Here is a 24185-nt window from a genome sequence, read left to right on the forward strand (position 1 = left end):
TCTAACACAAAGAATTTTCTTTCTGCATTTTAAGTCCATGTTATGTCTCTTTAAAGAGACAGTCTACACCAGAATTTGTATTGTTTAAAAAGATAGATAATCCCTTTATTCCCCTTTCCCCAGTTTTGCATAACCAACAGTTATATTAATATACTTTTTACCTCAGTGATTACCTTGTATGTAAGCCTCTGCAGACTGCCCGCTATCTCAGTGCTTTTGACAGACTTGCATTTTATCCAATTAGTCCTTACTCATAAGTAACTGCACGGAAGTGAGCACAATGCTATCTATAGGGCACACAAACTAGCGCCGTCTATCTTTAAATAACTAAAAATGCATTCCGATGAAAGGCGGCCTTCAAGGGCTAAGACATTAGCACGAGATCCTATCTAGGTTTAGCTTTCAAAGAATACCAAAAGAACAAAGCACAGTTGATGATAAAAGTAAATTGGAAAGTTGTTTAACATTGCATGCCCTATGTGAATCATGAAAGTTTAATTTTGACTAGACTGTCCCTTTAATACAAAAACAATTTGGCTACAGAGGAATGAAAAACACTCTAAAAACTTAAGACACTGACCCCTCGGGGAAACAACACTTTGGTGCACCTGGGACATCCCATCAAGAACAATCTCAAGCAAGCTGTCGTCATTCCGCCCTCCCTTAGAAAATCATTTAAGAATTACTACGCCAATCAACCCCGGGAATACAGAGGTATGCGATAATGATCTGCTGCACAATTTACACCATACTGGAGACATGGCAGAGAGCTACTAGCATACTTTACAAAATGCTTTGGGATAGCTATTATCCCACTGTAAATGACACAACAGAGTAAAAGGTTTAGTTCTGTCCCTTACTGCAGCTACTGGACATATATATATATATATAATATATAAAAAGAACATGCCCAGTAGCTGCAGATTGTGACAGGTAAAATTATTATATATAAAGGCAATTGCAGACGTGTTAGTTTTTCGCACATGCGCTCTAACAATTGTCCAACAATCTGATGGCTATGTTGCTAGTGTGCACGGCCGGATGCGCCTTGAACACTGTTGAAGAATCTGATGGGTTGTGACGTGCTGGCATTGGAATGCGATGACGAAGAGGAGCGCATGCGCGGTGAGTATTTGCAATCAGACAGCTGACTGAACATTACTTCCGTTTGCTGATCTGATATGTTTGCTATTCTGATAAAACACCGGTATAAGTGTTCACTGTGGAATGATGTCCCGATGTAAACACTATTAGTAAAAATGAAATCACGTAATTTCAAGAATCGGATCATGGGGGACTGCCTAAGCTTCTAGGCACGCCCCATAGGACAATCCTTGCCTAAAAAGGGGAAGCTGCAGGCGCCGTATATGGTAGGACATTCCATGCCATCCTTAACAGCATAAAAGCCCAGTGCTGTTAGGACGGCATGGATCATGCAGACGGCGTGAAGTGGTTAATATCCCTTTAAAGGAACACAAATTTGCAATAGAAAAAAACAAAAAAACAGCCAATACTTGAAACCATTAGAAACATAGATAGATATTGACGGCAGATAAGAGCCATACTTGAAAGTTTCTTTCATATCACCTCTTTCCCTTCTCTAAGCTATACATATTTAGGTCATTGAACCTATCCTGGTAAGCTTTATTTTTTTAGACCATGTACCATTTTGGTAGCCCTTCATTAGAGCACAATACTGCGCTATTGCTTGGACAGAACTGTTGAACCCCTCCAAAGTTGTTAAACACATAGTTAATGTCAGCTCTGAAGCATTATACACATCTCCTCACACACCCGGTGGCTAAGCACATTCCAGAGGTGGCTAACTATGTATTTAACTTATTTGTGGGGTTATGTGCTTACTTTACTATTGCTGGCACCTATAAGCCTCTTTAACAGGACAGTTTATTTAAAAAATTGTATTAAAGTATTTATTAAAAAAAAAATTAAAAAACATTTAGGTCTCTACTTTTAAGAGCTAAGAAGATAATCTGAGAAAAGTAACTTGTACTCCTTACCCGTGATCGGTGCATAGGATTGTCAAAGTCTGTACCCTCCGGCGCCAGCAGAAGCCATCCTCCATAAATGGGCTTGGCCTGTGAAAAGGAAGAAAAAAAGAATAATTAAAAAAAGCAGGAAGCATACATTTTTCAGGGGTTTGGAAGGATAAGGTTAAAGGGGCAGTAAACATTGAGATTTTAGTAAACAATTTAAATTATGCACAGGATAAACAAACTTTGTACTATACTTTCATTATTATGTCCACTCCAATAATACATTTTTGTTCTCAGATTTACATCTTTTTTGGTACTCTTCGCCGAAGCTTTTCCATGGAAGCATACTGTCTGTCTTGAGCACAACATACTGCTCTAGAAATGTGCACACTCCTGAGCCTACTTCATTATGTTCCCATGGAACTTTTTAACAAATGGATGCCAAGAGAAACAGGCAAACTTGATTATATAATTCAATTAGAAAGTAGAAGTAAATTTGCAGGAGAGTTTGCAACAAGTATACCTTGGTAGGCCGATAGGAGCGTGCGTGCACGTGTCATTTGCTTTCTATGGTAAGAGTGTGTTTGCAACAATGTGTATAGTAATGTTACACATTGTTGCAAACTTCTACCAGATAACTTAAAGGGATATAAAAACCCCAAATATTCTGTGATTCATAAAGAGTACACAATTTTAAAAAAAAGTTTCTAATTTAGGTCTTTATCAAATCGGCTTTGCTCTCTTGTTTGTACATGGCAAGAAAGTGCGACATTCTTGCAAAACAGCTGTCATATACTGCTCTAGACATGTGCCCGCTCCTGAGCTTACGTCCCTGCTTTTCAACAAAAGATAGCAAGAGAACAAAAGGAAATTTGATAATAGACGTTAATTACAGGTAGAAAGTTTTTTTTAAATCGCATGCTCTGAATCGTGAAAGGAAAAATTTGGGTTTCATATCCATTTAAGACACGTGCACGCTCCTGAGCTCACCAAGATCACTCTTTAAAGGGACACTCAAGTCAAAATAAAACTTTCATGATTCAGACAGAGCAGCAATTTTAAACAACTTTCCAATTTACTACCATTAAGCAAGTGCACAGTCTTTTTATATTTACACTTTGAGTCAGCAGCTCCTACTGAGCATGTGCAAGAATTTAAAGAATATATGTATATGCATTTGTGATTGGCTGATAGCAGTCACATGATACAAGAGGAGTGGAAAGACAATTTTAAAATTTGTCAGGGGAAAAAAAAAAAATCTACTACTCATTGGAAGTTTAGATGAAGTGCTAGTGCATTGTCTTTTCATCATGCATCTGTTGATTATGCAAATCTACTGTATTTACTGGTCCTTTAACAAAGGATACCAATAGAACTAAGCACAATTGATACTAGAAGTGAATTGGAATGTTGTTTCAAATACAATGCTCTATGCAATTCATTTAGTTTTCTTTTTTACCGTACTCTTCCGTTAATTGTGATACTCATACCCCTTTAACTACCCAGCCTAATCAGATGCGTCCTCCCAAAGACTGCAAACACAGATAAGTGTCCCTGCCAAAAGGATCAACAGAAGAAAAATGCAGGAATTTGAATACTTAAAGAGACAGTGTACACCAATTTTCATATAACTGCAAGTAACACACTACTATAAAAAAAAAATATACAGATACTGATATAGAAATCCAGTATAAAACCTTTTAAAAACTTAACTTAGAAACTCCCAATTTAGCATTGTTGATAAGGTTAGGTTGGGACACCCACTGAAAGGGGCTGAGAGCAGAACATACCCCCTTCCCTGTGTATGAAAAGACCCACTGTACAAACAGAAGCAATCTGAGATCTGTATACATCAGTATACATTAAACACTTTGGGGCTTGGTTATGAATCTGAAAATCAGCACAATGTTATTTAAAAATAAGCACAACTATGGATTGTTACAAAAAAAACAAAAAACAAAAAAACAGATAGGCTATATAAATGGATCTACAAAACATTTATGCAAAGAAAAATCTACTGTACAATGTCCATTTAAGCAGAAAATACGGTGACATGTTGAACTAGTACAAGAGGTAAGGAGTACAGGAAGCTGCTGCCGTCACCTGCATATACAGATCAGCGCTGCAAGGTTCTGCACAGCATCACATGCGTCTGTCAATGCCTGCACTGGATCATAGGTGACAGAAGCACCTTAACATCAGCCAGCTGGTGACAAGCAGAGTGAGGCCAGCAGGAAACCCTCAATTTAGTTTACATCTTACAGGAAAAGCTGCCATAATGATCTTACGCAGCAGCTCCAATCCACAGCTTAGCAAGCCGCAGACGCCATCACTAAGCGAAAGAGCTTATGCAATGTTACAGTTCGTTCCTATGGACTGTCCATGGTATAGTGCAAAGTATTACACTTTATTGCTACATTTAAAGGGGCAGTCTACACCTTAGTCATCTTAAAGTCTTACCTTAGATTAAGCTGTGAATAGTCTTCTGCACCCCTGTCTATATCAGGCAGCAGGAAAAGTAAAAAAAAAGTCATTATATTCTGGACACTTTAAAACGGCTGCCAAGCTATGCCCACTGATGATCTGGCTGCATCTAGGCACTTTGTTGAATAGCATTAACAGTCTGTTGAGTCCAAATAGTGAGCCTTTTGTGATTGGACGCCATATGAAGCCCAGGATCATGATGTCATCAGTGGGCAGAGCTTGGCAGCCATTTCAAAGTGACCAGAAACCATTTTCATTTTATAATAACTTTACCATTCCAGCTTCATTATATGGAAAAGGTGCAGGAGGCTATTTGCAGCTCAATCTAACATAAGACTTTAAATTGACTAAGGTGTAGACTGTCCCTTTAAAGCACAAACATGGATTGTAAAAACAAAGAACCCAGGAGGACCACTGAATATGCCTATGGGATAACCATATGTGCATCCAGGGTATTCTTCAATTTGCTTACGGTACTTGTCCTTACCACATCCATTGGAAATATATGCCATGAATCAACCACCCTTCTATAAAGAGCAGATGCAAATCCCTCTTGAAGGGGAAAGACAAATCAACATATAAATAAATACATAAAAAATCCCATTAACAAAGATCAAATTTGCTTTATTCTCTTTGTATTCCTTGTTTAAAGGGACAGTCTACTCCAATATTTTTATTGTTTAAAAAGATAGATAATCCCTTTATAACCAATTCCCCAGTATTGCATAACTAACAGTTATATTAATACACTTTTAACCTCAGTGATTACCTTGTATCTAAGCCTCTACAGACTGCCCCCTTATTTCAGTTCTTTTGACAGTCTTGCATTTTAGCCAATCAGTGCAGTGTCTGCCACAAACCTCGGGCGTTAGCACAATGTTATCTCTTTGACACACATGAACTAGCAGTCTCCTGCTGTTAAAAGCTAATACAAAAAGCATGTGATAAGAGGCTGTCTGTAGAGTCTTAGAGACAGGCAGAAATTTAGAGGTTTAAAGGTTATAAAGTATATTAATATAACAATGTTGGTTGTGCAAAGCTGGGGAATGAGTAGTAAAAGGTGTTATCTATCTTTTTGAACAACAACAATTCTGGTGTAGACTGTCCCTTTAAGAGTAAACCTAGATAGGCCAGAAATTACACTCTCAGTCGGAGGCAGGAGATAGAAGTAATAAAATGTCAATTTTCTATTGTCTAAGTATGGAGCTTTGCTATATAGACAGAAATAAGATAAGGAAGCATGTGTGTGTATATAAAGTGATAAAATAAGGAGGAGATCTTAGTTCCCTGTAATCTCAACCAATTTTAATGGGTTGTGGTGTCTGTTAAATTAATAAAATCAGCTATTTCACATACAAAAATAAACACAAAGGATTAAATCTCTCATACAATTTATACTCTGCAGATTGTATAACAAGTCAATGGAAACAAAAACAATTTTACAGTGCACTGTCCATTTAATTTGTTGACCAATAGCTTGCGAGACTGATTTTTTTCATTAGCGCTGCGGAATCTGTTGGTGCTCTACAAATAATAATAATAATTCCCTTCTTTGTCAATAGTGGTAGTATGGGCTCAAGTTAAAGTGACAGTATACACAATGCAATTTCAACAATTTTATGCAGTCTTCCTATATATTAACATACCAGTAACGTCTGAATGTTATTAGAACATATTGACACCTTGTTTGCTGAAATTGTTTTCAATAATTAAACTCCACCCCACCACTTTTCTAATTTGGGAGCCAATCAAAACTTGAGTCTGGTGATGACAGGATTTGCCACTGTCATTGTGTTAACAAAATCTCCATTGTTTGGATTCAGCAGATAAACTGCAAATTATGGACAGTTGTGTTACAAGGTTAGCCTTGTGTAGCCTGTCATGTGCCACAATTTTCATTAAATTACAGGAAGAGGCGGCAAAATAAATCATGAAAGTATGCTGTCCAGTTTTACAGTGCAAATATAAGCATTTTATATTACAATCTCAAAGTGTAACTGTCCCTTTTGCACATGTATAAACTACACCAATGCAGCGGTGTCAATTATAAAAAAAAAAGTGACATCATCAGGACATGTCACTGTGTTAAAGGGACAGTCAACTAAAAAAAAAAATAATGTTAGTTTAAAAAGATAGATAATCCCTTTATTAACCATTCCCCAGTTTTGCACAGAAAACAGTTATATTAATGCACTTAATCTCTGTGATTACCTTGTATCTAAGCACCTTCTGACAGCCCCCTGATCACATGACTTTTTATTTATTATCTATTGACTTGCATTTAAGCCAATAAGGGCTGTGTTGTTAGAACCCAAGGGCGTGGCTCACATGAACTAGCACTCCTCTGTTGTGAAAAGCTAATAAAACAGCATGTGATCATGGGGCTGTCTTTAGGGACTTAGCTTAATATACTTTATAACCTTTAAAACTCTAAATTTCTGCCCGTTTCCAACAATGTTGGTTGTGAAAAGCTGGGGAATGGGTAGTAAAGGCGTTATCTTTTTAAACAACAACAATTTTTGTGTAAACTGTCCATTTAAAGCAGGATCAATTTGGTGTGCAAGATCATATTTTTAGATACTTAAAAGGAAAAGGTTACCCTAATTTTTCTCCCCTTTAAATGTGTTCCCAATGATCCATTTAACTTGCTGGAGAGTATTAAATTGCTTACAAATAGCTCCTTTACCTTTATATCGGCATCTGAAATAACTTATTTTGACTGTATTATCCCTACCTTCTATACTTAAGCCTAGGCTATTGAGAAACTATGTAAAACATAGCTAGCAGAAGCAATTACTCTCAGTGGGAGGCAGGAGAGGTAAGTAATAAAATGTTAATTTCCAATTGTTCTCTCTAAGTATTGGGATTTGGTAAAGATGAGGAAGGATTTCTGAGTACAGAAAGATAACAGAAGGAGATCTGCAAGCTCAACTCATTTTGATGGTTTGTAGTGTCAAAGAACAAAAACAGCTATTTCATATACAAAATAAAACCCAAAAGGAGCAATTTCTCATATATTAACACCAGAGTAAAAATGTAACAAGCGACTGAAAACATGTTAAGGGAAACAGTATACTGTCACTTTAAACGTCTAATGACCCACAAACGTAAGATGCAATTTCTGGGAAAGAACATTTATTTTCTGAGCGTGAAAACACCTGACCGCTCCATTTAAATTCTCCCTTCATTTCCAAAATACATCTTGTTCAGCTTCGCTAGCTTTGCTACAACATCTGACCCAATGTGTATCAGCAGATGCTTAAATTTAGTCTTAGGCAAATGTGAGCAACACTCTATAGAGGATTCAAGTGCGAAATGAAATGCACTTGAATACATATATACACATACACACAGAGCTACATACATATTCCACCTGATGAAGTATTTTAAAGGGAGTCAACACCAGAATGTTTGTTGTTTTAAAAAGATAGATTATTCCCTTAATTGCCCATTCCCCAGTTTTGCATAACCAACACAGATATAATACACATTTTACCTCTGTAATTACCTTGTATCTAAATCTCTGCAGACTGCTCCCCTTATTTCAGTTATTTTGACAGACTTGCATTTTAGTCAAATCAATGCTCACTCCTCGGTAAATTCACGTGCATAAGCTCAATGTTATCTATGTGACACACATGAACTAATGCCCTCTAGTGGAGAAAAACTGTCAAAATGCATTTAGATTAGAGGCGGCCTTCAAGGTCTAAGAAATTAGCATATAAACCTCCTAGAATTGGCTTTCAACTAAGAATACCAAGAGAACAAAGCAAAATTGGTGATCAAAGTAAATTGGAAAGTTGTTTAAAATGACATGCCCTATTTGAATCAAAGTTTTTTTGGACTTGACTGTCCCTTTAGGTATTATTAAATCTGAGATTTTGGTCTGCACTTTTTTTTTTTTTTGCTGTAAGGCTATACAGCCAATTCATCAATATCTATATATAACAAAGTTATAGAAATGTGTTTCTACTATAATATGATTCCTCAACTGCACTTTGAGCAATGTTTGACTATATAAGGACTATGTAATGGAAGAGCCTCATATAAACAGTTTACTTTCACAGGTCCTGACTCTGAGCTGGGAAGAAAAAAAAAAATGTTTATGGGACACGGACTCCATAGTCATTTTGCATTGGTTAAGCTTTCTCAGAAGGGTTGTTTGAGCCCATGCAGATCAGCTGCTTGCTGCTCTGACATGGCGTAATCTGGTAATGAAATATAACCAATCACTATAGACTCTGGAGATAAAATAATACACCGCTCCTTAAAGAGACATGAAACCCAAACTATTTCTTTCATGATTCAGCTAAAAATATGCAAATTGTAAACAACTTTCTAATTCAATTCTAGTATCAAACTTTGTTTTCTTAGTGTCTTTTGTTGACAAACAGGGATGTAAGCTCAGAAGATAACTGGTGACTGCACATATATGCCTCTTGTCAGTGGCTCATCTGTGTCCAGCTAGCTCACAGTAGAGCATTGCTACTCAAGCACTATTGATAACATAAGTAAATTGGAAAGCTATTTAAAACAGTTTGCTCAACCCAAATCACAAAACAATTTGAGTTTCATATCCTTTAAACTCAGGAGTGTGCACATGACTTTAACACTCTATGGCAGCTGTGTTTTGCAATATTGTATTAAGTGTTATAAATTGTTACAAGACACGTGCACACTGCTGAGCTCCTATAAGCCAACCTAGACTTCCTTTTCAACAAAGGATACAAAAGATAAAGCAAATTTGACAATGGAATTGAATGAGTTGCTCAAAATGACATTCCATCTAAACCTTGAAAGTTTTATTTTGACTGTATTGTCCCTTTAATTTTTTTTAACACAACTTCTGCAATGCACTTGTGTAAAAAACAAAATTTATTCTAACAAGATAAATTCCTTTCTTTCTTGGCAGGGAGAGTCCATGACTTCATTCCTTACTGTTGGAAAATACAACACCTGGCCACCAGGAGGAGACAAAGACACCCCAGCCAAAGGCTTAAATATCCCTCCCACTACCCCTATCGTCCCTGTCATTTGGCCGAGGGAACAAGGAAAAGTAGGAGAAACATCAGGGTATAAAGGTGCAAAACTAAAAAAATAAACGGGGAGCTGTCCAAATCAAAATATCATATGGGCGGGTCGTGGACTCTCCCTGCCAGGAAAGAAAGGAATTGATCTAGTAAGCATACATTTTGTTTTCTTTCCATAAGACAGGGAGAGTCCACAGCTTAATTCCTTACTGTTGGGAAAACTATACCCAAGCTCCAGAGGACACTGAAGGAATAACCAGAGGAAACAAGAACAAGGGGGACCCTAATCTGAGGGCACCACAGCCTGCATAACTTTTCTCCCAAAAGCTGCTTCAGCCGAAGCACACACATCAAACTTGTAAAATTTTAAAAAAAGTATTTAAGGCGGACCAGGTAGCAGCCTTACAAATCTGATTCATTGAGGCTTTGTTCTTAAAAGCCCAGGAAGAAGCTACTGCTATAGTGGAATGAGCCATAATCCTCTCAAGAGGCTGTTGTCCCACTGTCTCATAAGCTCGGTGGATGACACTCCTCAACCAAAAAGACAGGGAAGACGTAGTGGCTTTCTGACCCCTATGTTTACCCACATAGATGACAAAGATGAAGATTGTCTGAACTCCTTAGTAGCCTGAAAGTAAAACTTCAAGGCATGAACCACATCTAGATTGTGAAGCAAATGGTCCTTCAACAAGGAAGGAACAACAATCTCTTGATTAATGTTATGATCTGACACCAACTTAGGAAGGAAACCTAACTTGTATGTAAAACCGCCTTATCGGCGTGAAAAACAAGGTAAGGGGGTCACATTGCAAAGCAGATATCTCAGAGACTCTGCGAGCTGAGGCAATAGCCAATAGAAATAGAACCTTCCAAGATAACAGTTTAAGGTCAACATTATGCATGGGCTCAAACGGAGCCTGCTGCAAAACACTAAGAGCAAGATTGAGGCTCCAAGGTGAAGCCCGGGCCACCACCCAAGGAAGAAGAGGTAATGGAGGAAACCAATATGAATCTGAACCTCCAAGGAACAGCTAGAGCATCTATTAATTCTGCTTGAGTATCCCTCGATCTCGACCCGTACCTGGGTAGTTTGGCATTTAGACAGGAGGCCATGAGGTCCATCTTCGGCGTCCCCCATCTGATGCATATCTCTGCAAATACCTTGGGGTGGAGAGACCATTCCTCCGGGTGAAAAGGATTGCCTGCTGATGAAGTCTGCTTCCCAGTTGTCCACACCCGGAATGAGGATCGCTGACAAGGTACAGTTGTGGGCCTCCGCCCATTCTAGAATTTTAAATATTTGTCATTTCTCCCTGATGGTTGATTGTAGGCTACCAAAGTTATATTGTCTGATTGGAATCTGAAACTGGGACGAACCCAGAAGGGGCCAAGCCTTCAGAGCTTTGAAGATTGCCTGGAGTTCCAAGATATTTATTCCTGCTGCTGCCTCTTTATTTGTATAGCTTTTCTATAGGCAATAGTGCAATATAGGTGGCAGTTTTATGGTCAACCCTACTTCAGCATATAAAAATGAATCACTGGAGACACATACATGAGGAGAGACTTTTACAGTACATTGTCCCTTTAATCACTGCTATAATATACATTTTTTATAACAAATACAAAAATATATGCATTAAACATATGTATAACAAACTAACTTTGCACAAATTTTACAGAATTAAGATTCTACAATGTAGGTTAAAAAAAATTAAATTTATCAGTTATTTCTCTGGAGAGGTTCAAACAAATTGCACAATAAAAAGGATGTTTACAAAACATATGCAGTTATTTCTTGAAAGGAAGCAGAAGTGAAAAGTCTCAGATTTAAGGTAACCAATATTAAAAAGAAACAAAATCACACTGAACCATTCATTAACAGCCATGGATACTTCTAAGAATGGCCACACAATTAATATCACTTTGTACTTGCAAGTTCTAAACATTCTTTTTTGACATCTAAAAAGCAAATGATTTAAAGCCAGTGCGAGATAAATTATATGAAGTGACTTTTTTTACTTGTATTTTTTTCTATTAATTCCACCTAACACTATGTAATTTCAAATATTTATATATACACATATATATACATATATATATATATATACATATATATATATATATATATATATATACATACATACATATATATATATATATATATATACACATATATATATATATATATATATATATATATATATATTATATATATACACACACATATATATATATACACACACACATGTGGCCCTCTGTTTACAACAGTTCAATTTACACCGTTTGTTGCAGCAAAGCCAAGAATACTGAAATTAATCAGTTTAACCAGACCTGAGCTATCGAGCAGATTTCAAAGGAACAAGATCTTCATGTCTATAAATCAGTCCAGATTGGAATGCATAGAAAGAACTGTTTGCAGAAAAATGCAAGTGAAGTCTGTGTTGTGTGATTTTATTAGGTTTATAATGCTGTTTAGCATTTAAAGTCTTCATTTCAAAGCTTTAAAAATAATGTATTAGATGTTACTTATGACAATTTTGAGAGGGGCCTGGAACCTATCTCCCTCACTTCCCATTGCCTTACATTATAAACTGGGTTTCAATTTACAACGGTTTCGATTTACAACCATTCCTTCTGGAACCTAACCCCGGCGTAAACTGAGGGCTACATATACATATATATATATATATATATATATATATATATATATATATATATATATATATATATATATATATATATATATATATATATATATATATATATATATATATATATATATATATATATATATATATATATATATATATATATATATATATATATATATATATATATATACACATATATACACACACACACAGGTTGGAAAACCACCGTTTTAATTGTATATAGTAAAGACTACGTAAAAAGGGACAGAAAAGCCATAATTAGACAATCGGGATTCAGATAGAGAATACAATTTTTAACAACTTTCCAAATTTACTTTTTATTTAATTTGCTTCCTTCTCTTGTTATCCTTTGCTGAAAGGTTCATCTAGGAAAGCTCAGGCGCAGTACCTTGGTTCTAGCTGCAGATTGGTGGAGATATATATATATCACACAGAGAAAACCCAGCACTCACTTACAAGCTCTCAGCTAAGAATTAAAAGCAAAAAAGGAAAGGTTAGTAACCGCATCTGGCCAAATGGGACAAGCTCAGGTACCACGTCAAGGTCCATTCCAATACCTGAGACCCTAAAACAGCCACACAATGCAAGCTTTCAAATCCAAACAAACTGAAAACAAGGGAAGGATGCACAGGAATATGTAATCACCCTAGACATATACAAAACACGGAAGGGAACTGCACTCTCATACCGGACCAGGTACACATCCCATGACCCTGCAACATGCTCAGCCCTGGGTGCCACTGGCACTCACAGGAAGCTATGCTGTCCCCAGAGCCACTTGTTTTCAGTTTGTTTGGATTTGAAAGCTTGCATTGTGTGGCTGTTTTAGGGTCTCAGGTATTGGAAAGGACCTTGACGTGGTACCTGAGCTTGTCCCATTTGGCCAGATGCGGTTACTAACCTTTCCATTTTTGCTTTTAAATCTTAGCTGAGAGCTTGTAAGTGAGTGCTGGGTTTTCTCTGTGTGTTGTATTAATTTGTTTTGTAATTTTCCCTATGGTTCTTGCACCCAGACCTGTCTGGGGTTAACTGCTTGTGGCTCTGGGGACAGCACAGCTTCCTGTGAGTGCCAGTGGCACCCAGGGCTGAGCATGTTGCAGGGTCATGGGATGTGTACCCGGTCCGGTATGAGAGTGCAGTTCCCTTCTGCGTTTTATTTATTTATATATATATATATATATATATATATATATATATATATATATATATATATATATATATATATATATATATATATATATATATATATATATATATATATATATATATATATATATATATATATATATATATATTCACAACCATTCTATCTAACAGACTTAAACGAATTCTTGGCTCGCTGATTCATGTGGACCAGGTCGGCTTCATGCTAAATAGGAACCCAGCCGCCAGTATTCGGAAAATTCTATTACTGTTAGACTTCTATCATATAGAAAAGGCGCATAACTGTGAGGAAACTGCGATTTTGTCAGTCGACGCACAAAAAGCATTCGACTCAATTACTTGGGATCACTTATTCTTTACTATGGAACAATTCGGCTTTAGGGACCACTTTCCTAAATGTATCCATGCCCTATATGCGAAGGCCTCTTCAGTACTCCTGGTTAATGGTTCTCCCACAGAAACCTTTGACATTTTGACAGGAACAAGACAAGGTTGTCCAATTTCACCCCTATTGTTCAATTTAGCAATTGAACCTTTAGCACTGATGTTGAAACAATATTTACAAGGGATCCCTCTGGGAGATAAATATCTCAAATTACTTCTATACACGGATGATTTGCTACTTTTTCTCAATAAGCCACAATCAGAGATCCCAACAATTATAGATACAATTGCCAAATTCGGCACATTTTGAGCCTATAAAATAAACATCTCCAAATCTGACTTGTTATGGATAACCAGACCCTTGGGTACAGACTATACTCCACCTTTCAAGGTGGCAGATCAATATATTACATACTTAGGAATTAAAATTAGCACAAATCCGGCGGAATGGTATCTGCTGAATTATTCCCCATTATTAAACAAAATTCAATTAGATCTTAAAAACTGGGCAAAGCTACCTCTATCACTGACGGCAAAAATCAATTTGATTAAAATGATTATACTACATAAATTACTTTATACAATGCAAAATATCCCAATTCCTATAACAAATTCAGATCTCAAACGCTTGGATAGCTCTATCAGGTTGTTTATTTGGGGTACGGTTAAGAAACGCATTACCCTACAGAAACTCTCGCTCCCTAGACAAAGTGGAGGCCTAGCACTTCCCAGTTTTTTGATCTACAATCAAATATGTTTGGCAAAGGTCGCCATGGACTGGCTCACTGGAGGGTCATTTGTTGCTTCTTATGAAATCGAGCAAAATCTGGTCACTCCATTCAGCCAAGTGTCTCTGCTACATTGTCCTATCAAGGACTTACCACACAAGGTTAAAATGAAACCTACAATAATGCACACTATCAAAGCATGGCAATTCATTAGGACGTGTATGAAGGACACCCCACAAATTTCAGAATATGTACCCATCGCAGGGAATCCGTGCTTCACCCCAGGCATCAGGAACAAAATATTCAGCAGATGGTTTAGATTGGGTTTGAAACACTTAGTACAATTTAGGGACCCAGAAACTACTGGGGTATTGCTGCTCCTTAAACAAATGATACCAAGAGAATAAAGCAAAACTTGATAATAGAAGTAAATTGGAACGTTGTTTCAATTTGTGTGTTCTACCTAAATCATGGAGAAAAAAATGTTGGGTTTCATGTCCTTTAAAATTTAAATGGATGCTAATTCTGCAAAGCTTCCTTCTAATCTTCACTGCCTCTACAATCTTCACAAGCCTGATGAGAAAACCAATATACTAAAAGATAAAATTTAAAAATTGTAAAAGAAAATAAAGTATCCTAATATACACCTTAGAGGAAATCTCTAACTCTGTAACAGCTTTGACAAAAATATATAAATGTCATTTTTTCACAGTTGTATAAATTACTTATCCCAGTAGCTCTTTTGATGAGTACTGATCAAAATTCTCATTGGATATCTTTTTAAGATTAATAATTTAAGGGGATAGTCTAGTCAAAATTAAACGGTCATGGTTCAGATAGAACATGCAATTTTAAGCAACTTTCTAATTTACTTTGATTATCATTTTTCCTTCGCTCTCTTGGTATCTTTATTTGATAAAGCAAGAATGTAAGCTTAGGACTCGAACCCTTTTTGGTTCAGCACACGGGAAGCGCTTGTTGATTGGTGTCTAAATGTTGCCACCAATCAGCAAGCGCTACCCAGGTGATGAACCAAAAATGGGCCGGCTCCTAAGCTCACATTCTTGCTTTTTCAAATACAGATACCAAGAGATCTCATACACACGCACAAAAATGTTCACCATAGACGATTTTGCCATCCGGGTGGCATTATAAAGTAGCCAGGTGGGGGCAGTGTAATACAGGCAAACTTCATTTTATTGCGCTTTGTATTGCACACTTAATAGACGACAGTATAGTATAAATTTAACTTTTACATGAACTGGGAAACAAAAATATTAGCTCAATATTGGCCAAAATTTTAGCCGGCAGGTCAGTAAAATCAGCCGTGTGGTGCAACTGCCAAAAAGGTCCTGGAGAGAACACAGATATATAAATAAATATCTATATATACACACCAACACACACACACAGAGACAAGTAAAAGAATGAAAAAATCACAATTAAACATGAAAGCATTTCTATGCAAAAGATAGAATAGGGTAAAATGTATACTGCAGTATTAGTACTCAATGGTATATAGGGCTGCAACAACTAATAGGTAAGATTAATCAGAAAAATAGTTGTCAAAGAATCTCATTATCAATTAGGTGGTCAGCGATTAGTTGGTTAATTGCACAGCACCAGCTGCTTCAATCGGATGAACTCCTGCACATGGTATTGTGCAAACATTTTTATTTATTATTTTTTTTTCTATCCGATTAATCGGATGATTATTGTCCGATTAATCGGATAGAAAAAAGATTAAAAAAATAAATAAATTCAATTTTTTTTGCACAATCTTAGTAGCAGTAGATCATCAGATTAAAGCAGCTGGTGCTGTGCAACTGACCAACTAATCGCTGACCACCTAATTGATAATGAGATTTGTTGACAACTATTTTTATGATCAAACTTACCGATTAGTTGTTGCAGCCCTAATGGTATATTTGACTTTTACATGCAGTCCATGTATTGGTTGATATTGACACCATTACACGGGCCTAAGATGAATTAAGTTTATTCAATTACACCCTTCACGCCGTTACTTGCCGTCCTAACAGCACTGGGCTTTAACACTGTTAGGACGGCATGAAATGTCCTACTATATAAAGTGTCCTGCAGCGTCCCCCTTTCACGTAGGCAAGGATCGGCCTGTGGACCGTGCCTTGCAGCTTAGGCACTCCCCCGTGATCCGATCTCAGCCTTGAAATCACATGATCACATTGACAATCGCGCAATTTCATTTTTACGAATATAGAGTTCACATTGGAGCGATGTTCCAATGTGAACATTATACCAGCACGAAGGGGTTAAAGCAAAACTAAAATGTAATTAAAACACTATCAAGGTTTAGGTGAGACAGGGGCTAGATTTAGCAAGCAAGGGCAGACGGGGCGGATATATTGGTCCTTGTCCGTCCCATCTCGCCTCTGGTGGGCAGCAATCCAGTGGCGAAATTAAACATTGCACACGGGCACAGCCAATCAAGCGCAGTCAGGAGCCGTCAATCTCCCCGGTCGGATGAGACCGGGGAGATTGAAATTTCCTGCTTGATAAATCGTGACTGCAGGTCATAGGGAGGTGAAGGGCTTGATAAATGAAGCCCACTAAGTACTATTATCCTTTAAATAAAAAAATCAATAAAATGAAATGCTCTATCTTAATCAAGAATATTTCATTTTGACTTTACTGTCCATTTAATCATTTTAAAACAACTTTTCAATCTACTTCTATTATCAGTTTCGCTTTGTTCTCGTATCTTTTGTCGAAGAGTCAATCTAGAGAGACCAAAAGGAGCTCAGGAGCGTGCACGTGTTCTTAGCAGTCTATGTCAGCAGTGTTTGCAACTAAATATAACAGCTATAATCCACTTTGCAAACACGGTTGCCCGATGGCTAAAGACATGTGCACACTCCTGAGCTCATCTAGGATAACAAAGATACCAAGAGAACGAAGCAAATTTGACAATAGAAGTAAATTGGAAAAATGATTAAAATGTGATGCTCTATCCAATCCATGTAAGTTTCATTTTGACTTTACTGTCCATTTAAAAGGGACAGTCAAGTCCAAAAAAAACTTTCATGATTTAAACAGGGCATGCAATTTTAAATAACTTCCCAATTTACTTTTATCGCCAATTTTGCTTTGTTCTCTTGGTATTCTTAGTTGAAAGCTAAACCAAGGACATAATTTCTTAGACCTTGAAGACTGCCTCTAATCTGAATACATTTTGACCACTAAAGGTCATTAGTTCACGTTTCATATAGATAACATTGAGCTCATGCACGTAAAGTGACCTAGGAGCGAGCACTGATTGGCTAAACTGCATGTGTCAAAAGAACTGAAATAAGGGGGCAGTCAGCAGAGGCTTAGATACAAGATAATTACAGAGGTAAAATGTGTATTATTATAACTGTGTAGGATATGCAAAACTGGGGAATGGGTAATAAAGGGATTATCTTTCTTTTTAAACAACAAAAATTTTGGTGTGGACTGTCCCTTTAAAGATCAAGTGAAGCCTCATATAATTGCAGCACCGCTCTATGAAAATATCACTAGATACAATTGGAGGCAGATGTCACAACAGAATTCACGGACACGATGATAAATTAGACATATTTGCTGACTATATTACTTAGCAAATGGTAACTAAATACTGACCCAGACACTCAAACCCAGACTTGATCTTCCTGGGGAAATCAACAACAGGCCAGTTGCAGAGCACACAGACAAGCCTGTCCCTAATTCTGTCTCACACCTGTTTAATGTAGTCCCCTGTCCTGACATTCTGTGTTTAGCTACAGTTGTCCTTAAAGGGACACTCAAGTAAAAAATAATAATTAAGGACTCGTATAGAACATGCCGTTTTAAGATACTTTACAATTTACTTCCATTATCAAATTTTGAACAGTCTTTTTATATTTCACACTTTCTGGGCAAAAAAGATCATACTGAGCATGTGCACAAGCTCACAGGGTATACGTATACTAGTCTGTGATTGGCTGAAGTCTGTCACATGGTACAGGGAGCCGAAAAATGAAAGAAAAAATAAATTTGTCAGAAAAAATAAAAATAAATCTACTGCTTATTTGAAATTCAGAGTAGGTGTTAAATCATTGCACTTGATAGTTTTGCATTGCATTGAGTGGTCCTTTTAAAGAGATAAGAAACCCCAAAAATATTTTGTGGTTCAAACAAACAAACCAACCAGACTATTTTTAAAAAGGTTTCCAAATTGCTTCTATTATCAAATTTGCATCGTTCCCATGTTATTCTGTGTTGAAGAGAAACCTAGGTTGGCATCTGGAGCACCACATGACAGGGAATAGTGCTGCCGTATAGTGCTCTTGTAAATGGATAACATTCTTGCAAAATTGCTGCCTTATAGTGCTCCAGAAATTGGCCGGCTCCAAAGCTTGCGTCCCTGCTTTTAACAAAAGATACCAAGAGAACAAAGAAAAAATAGACGTAAATTAGAAAGTTCTTTAAAATCGCATCCTCTATCTGAATCATGAAAAATATTTTGAGCTTCATATTTCTTTAAAAAGGGATCCTTTGAGATTGTAATATAAAATGGAAAATATATTGCAAAAAAACTTTGAATTTTATTTTATCCCCTTTTCCCCGTAATTTAATTCTGAAAATGTTGGGCTTACCAATTCCTCTTAAAATTGGAAGCACAGGCTTAACTCTGCATTACTCCACACAGTGATTGTTTGCACATTTAAGGGGACACTAAACCCAAATTTTTTCTTTCATGATTCAGACAGAGCATGCAATTTTAAGCAACTTTCTAATTTACTCCTTTTATCAATTTTTCTTCATGCTCTTGGTATCTTTTATTTAAAAAGCAGGAATGTGATGCATAGGAGCTGGCCCATTTTTGGTTGAGAACCTGGGTTATGCTTGCTTATTGGTGGGTAAATATAAGCCTCCAATAAGCAAGCGCTATCCTTGGCGCTGAACCTAAAATGGGCTGGCTGCTAAGCTTTACAGTCCTGCTTTTAAAATAAAGATAGCAAGAGAACAAAGAAAAATAGGAGTAAATTAGAAAGTTGCTTAAAATGTCATGCTCTATCTAAATCACGAAAGAAAGAATTTGGGTTCAGTGTCCCTTTAAGTGAACTATTTATAAACGTCCCTAATCGGCTTCCGCAGAGAAGTGAACATGATGGGCACTAAATCTTAGTTTACACATTTTCAATGCTTCAACCAGCGTGCAACAAATCTGTTTAAAAAACAGAATTTATGTTTACCTGATAAATTACTTTCTCCAACGGTGTGTCCGGTCCACGGCGTCATCCTTACTTGTGGGATATTCTCCTCCCCAACAGGAAATGGCAAAGAGCCCAGCAAAGCTGGTCACATGATCCCTCCTAGGCTCCGCCTTCCCCAGTCATTCGACCGACGTAAAGGAGGAATATTTGCATAGGAGAAACCATATGATACCGTGGTGACTGTAGTTAAAGAAAATAAATTATCAGACCTGATTAAAAAACCAGGGCGGGCCGTGGACCGGACACACCGTTGGAGAAAGTAATTTATCAGGTAAACATAAATTCTGTTTTCTCCAACATAGGTGTGTCCGGTCCACGGCGTCATCCTTACTTGTGGGAACCAATACCAAAGCTTTAGGACACGGATGAAGGGAGGGAGCAAATCAGGTCACCTAGATGGAAGGCACCACGGCTTGCAAAACCTTTCTCCCAAAAATAGCCTCAGAAGAAGCAAAAGTATCAAACTTGTAAAATTTAGTAAAAGTGTGCAGTGAAGACCAAGTCGCTGCCTTACATATCTGATCAACAGAAGCCTCGTTCTTGAAGGCCCATGTGGAAGCCACGGCCCTAGTGGAATGAGCTGTGATTCTTTCAGGAGGCTGCCGTCCGGCAGTCTCGTAAGCCAATCTGATGATGCTTTTAATCCAAAAAGAGAGAGAGGTAGAAGTTGCTTTTTGACCTCTCCTTTTACCAGAATAAACAACAAACAAGGAAGATGTTTGTCTAAAATCCTTTGTAGCATCTAAATAGAATTTTAGAGCACGAACTACATCCAAATTGTGCAACAAACGTTCCTTCTTTGAAACTGGATTCGGACACAAAGAAGGCACGACTATCTCCTGGTTAATGTTTTTTTTAGAAACAACTTTCTAGCAGAAGAAATTGCAACCAAAAACAAAACTTTCCAAGAGAATAACTTAATATCAACGGAATGTAAGGGTTCAAACGGAACCCCCTGAAGAACTGAAAGAACTAATTGAGACTCCAAGGAGGAGTCAAAGGTTTGTAAACAGGCTTGATTCTAAGCAGAGCCTGAACAAAGGCTTGAACATCTGGCACAGCTGCCAGCTTTTTGTGAAGTAACACAGACAAGGCAGAAATCTGTCCTTTCAAAGAACTTGCAGATAATCCTTTCTCCAAACCCTCTTGAAGAAAGGATAGAATCGTAGGAATTTTTATCTTGTCCCAAGGGAATCCTTTAGATTCACACCAATAGATATATTTTTTCCATATTTTGTGGTAGATTTTTCTAGTTACAGGCTTTCTGGCCTGAACAAGAGTATCAATGACAGAATCTGAGAACCCTCGCTTTGATAAGATCAAGCGTTCAATCTCCAAGCAGTCAGCTGGAGTGAGACCAGATTCGGATGTTCGAACGGACCTTGAACAAGAAGGTCTCGTCTCAAAAGGTAGCTTCCATGGTGGAGCCGATGACATTCACCAGGTCTGCATACCAAGTCCTGCGTGGCCACGCAGGAGCTATCAAGATCACCGACGCCCTCTCCTGATTGATCCTGGCTACCAGCCTGGGGATGAGAGGAAACGGCGGGAATGCATAAGCTAGTTTGAAGGTCCAAGGTGCTACTAGTGCATCTACTAGAGTCGCCTTGGGATCCCTGGATCTGGACCCGTAGCAAGGAACCTTGAAGTTCTGACGAGAGGCCATCAGATCCATGTCTGGAATGCCCCACAGTTGAGTGATTTGGGCAAAGATGTCCGGATGGAGTTCCCACTCCCCCGGATGAAATGTCTGACGACTCAGAAAATCCGCCTCCCAGTTTTCCACTCCTGGAATGTGGATTGCAGACAAGTGGCAGGAGTGAGTCTCCGCCCATTGAATGATTTTGGTCACTTCTTCCATCGCCAGGGAACTCCTTGTTCCCCCCTGATGGTTGATGTACGCAACAGTCGTCATGTTGTCTGATTGAAACCGTATGAACTTGGTCTTTGCTAGCTGAGGCCAAGCCTTGAGAGCATTGAAAATCGCTCTCAGTTCCAGAATATTTATCGGGAGAGCAGATTGTTCCCGAGACCAAAGACCCTGCACTTTCAGGGGTCCCCAGACCGCGCCCCAGCCCACTAGACTGGCGTCGGTCGTGACAATGACCCACTCTGGTCTGCGGAAGCTCATCCCCTGTGACAGGTTGTCCAGGGACAGCCACCAACGGAGTGAATCTCTGGTCCTCTGATTTACTTGTATCGTCGGAGACAAGTCTGTATAGTCCCCATTCCACTGACTGAGCATGCACAGTTGTAATGGTCTTAGATGAATGCGCGCAAAAGGAACTATGTCCATTGCCGCTACCACCAAACCTATTACTTCCATGCACTGCGCTATGGAAGGAAGAGGAACGGAATGAAGTATTTGACAAGAGTTTAGAAGTTTTGTTTTTCTGGCCTCTGTCAAAAAAATCCTCATTTCTAAGGAGTCTATTATTGTTCCCAAGAAGGGAACCCTCGTTGACGGAGATAGAGAACTCTTTTCTACGTTCACTTTCCATCCGTGAGATCTGAGAAAGGCCAGGACAATGTCCGTGTGAGCCTTTGCTAGAGGAAGGGACGACGCTTGAATCAGAATGTCGTCCAAGTAAGGTACTACTGCAATGCCCCTTGGTCTTAGCACCGCTAGAAGGGACCCTAGTACCTTTGTGAAAATCCTTGGAGCAGTGGCTAATCCGAACGGAAGTGCCACGAACTGGTAATGCTTGTCCAGGAATGCGAACCTTAGGAACCGATGATGTTCCTTGTGGATAGGAATATGTAGATACGCATCCTTTAAATCCACCGTGGTCATGAATTGACCTTCCTGGATGGAAGGAAGAATTGTTCGAATAGTTTCCATTTTGAACGATGGAACCTTGAGAAACTTGTTTAGGATCTTGAGATCTAAGAATGGTCTGAACGTTCCCTCTTTTTTGGGAACTACGAACAGATTGGAGTAGAACCCCATCCCTTGTTCTCATAATGGAACAGGATGAATCACTCCCATTTTTAACAGGTCTTCTACACAATGTAAGAATGCCTGTTTTTTTATGTGGTCTGAAGACAATTGAGACCTGTGGAACCTCCCCCTTGGGGGAAGCCCTTTGAATTCCAGAAGATAACCTTGGGAGACTATTTCTAGCGCCCAAGGATCCAGAACATCTCTTGCCCAAGCCTGAGCGAAGAGAGAGAGTCTGCCCCCCACCAGATCCGGTCCCGGATCGGGGGCCAACATCTCATGCTGTCTTGGTAGCAGTGGCAGGTTTCTTGGCCTGCTTTCCCTTGTTCCAGCCTTGCATTGGTCTCCAGGCTGGCTTGGCTTGAGAAGTATTACCCTCTTGCTTAGAGGACGTAGCACTTGGGGCTGGTCCGTTTCTACGAAAGGGACGAAAATTAGGTTTATTTTTGGCCTTGAAAGACCTATCCTGAGGAAGGGCGTGGCCCTTGCCCCCAGTGATATCAGAGATAATCTCTTTCAAGTCAGGGCCAAACAGCGTTTTCCCCTTGAAAGGAATGTTAAGCAATTTGTTCTTGGAAGACGCATCCGCTGACCAAGATTTTAACCAAAGCGCTCTGCGCGCCACAATAGCAAACCCAGAATTTTTCGCCGCTAACCTAGCCAATTGCAAAGTGGCGTCTAGGGTGAAAGAATTAGCCAATTTGAGAGCACGGATTCTGTCCATAATCTCCTCATAAGAAGGAGAATTACTAGTGATCGCCTTTTCTAGCTCATCGAACCAGAAACACGCGGCTGTAGTGACAGGGACAATGCATGAAATTGGTTGTAGAAGGTAACCTTGCTGAACAAACATCTTTTTAAGCAAACCTTCTAATTTTTTATCCATAGGATCTTTGAAAGCACAACTATCTTCTATGGGTATAGTGGTGCGTTTGTTTAGAGTAGAAACCGCCCCCTCGACCTTGGGGACTGTATTTTCTAAAACAGAGCAGTCGCGCTTTCGCTGATAAGTGGGCATTTTGGCTAAAATGTTTTTGATAGAATTATCCATTACAGCCGTTAATTGTTGCATAGTAAGGAGTATTGGCGCGCTAGATGTACTAGGGGCCTCTTGTGTGGGCAAGACTGGTGTAGACGAAGGAGGGGATGATGCAGTACCATGCTTACTCCCCTCACTTGAGGAATCATCTTGGGCATCATTTTCTCTAAATTTTGTGTCACATAAATCACATCTATTTGAATGAGAAGGGACCTTGGCTTCCCCACATTCAGAACACAGTCTATCTGGCAGTTCAGACATGTTAAACAGGCATAAACTTGATAACAAAGTACAAAAAAACGTTTTAAAATAAAACCGTTACTGTCACTTTAAATTTTAAACTGAACACACTTTATTACTGCAATTGTGAAAAAGTATGAAGGAATTGTTCAAAATTCACCAAAATTTCACCACAGTGTCTTAAAGCCTTAAAAGTATTGCACACCAAATTTGGAAGCTTTAACCCTTAAAATAACGGAACCGGAGCCGTT

The 24185-nt window shown here is 38.4% G+C and overlaps 1 protein-coding gene across 8 annotated transcripts in view; it reads right to left on the minus strand.

Annotated features, from left to right (window-relative positions):
- The window catches only part of MPRIP (myosin phosphatase Rho interacting protein), a 384980-nt gene that overhangs the window by 323085 nt on the left and 37710 nt on the right, over window positions 1-24185 (minus strand). For all 8 annotated transcript variants that reach the window (XM_053694605.1, XM_053694610.1, XM_053694609.1 and 5 more), the window contains exon 2: window positions 2019-2096. In XM_053694605.1, the coding sequence (XP_053550580.1) occupies window positions 2019-2096 (78 nt within the window). The remainder of the gene's footprint in view (window positions 1-2018; window positions 2097-24185) is intronic.

This window comes from Bombina bombina, chromosome 11, assembly GCF_027579735.1.
Source record: "Bombina bombina isolate aBomBom1 chromosome 11, aBomBom1.pri, whole genome shotgun sequence".
In the NCBI taxonomy this organism is placed as follows: Eukaryota; Metazoa; Chordata; class Amphibia; order Anura; family Bombinatoridae; genus Bombina; species Bombina bombina.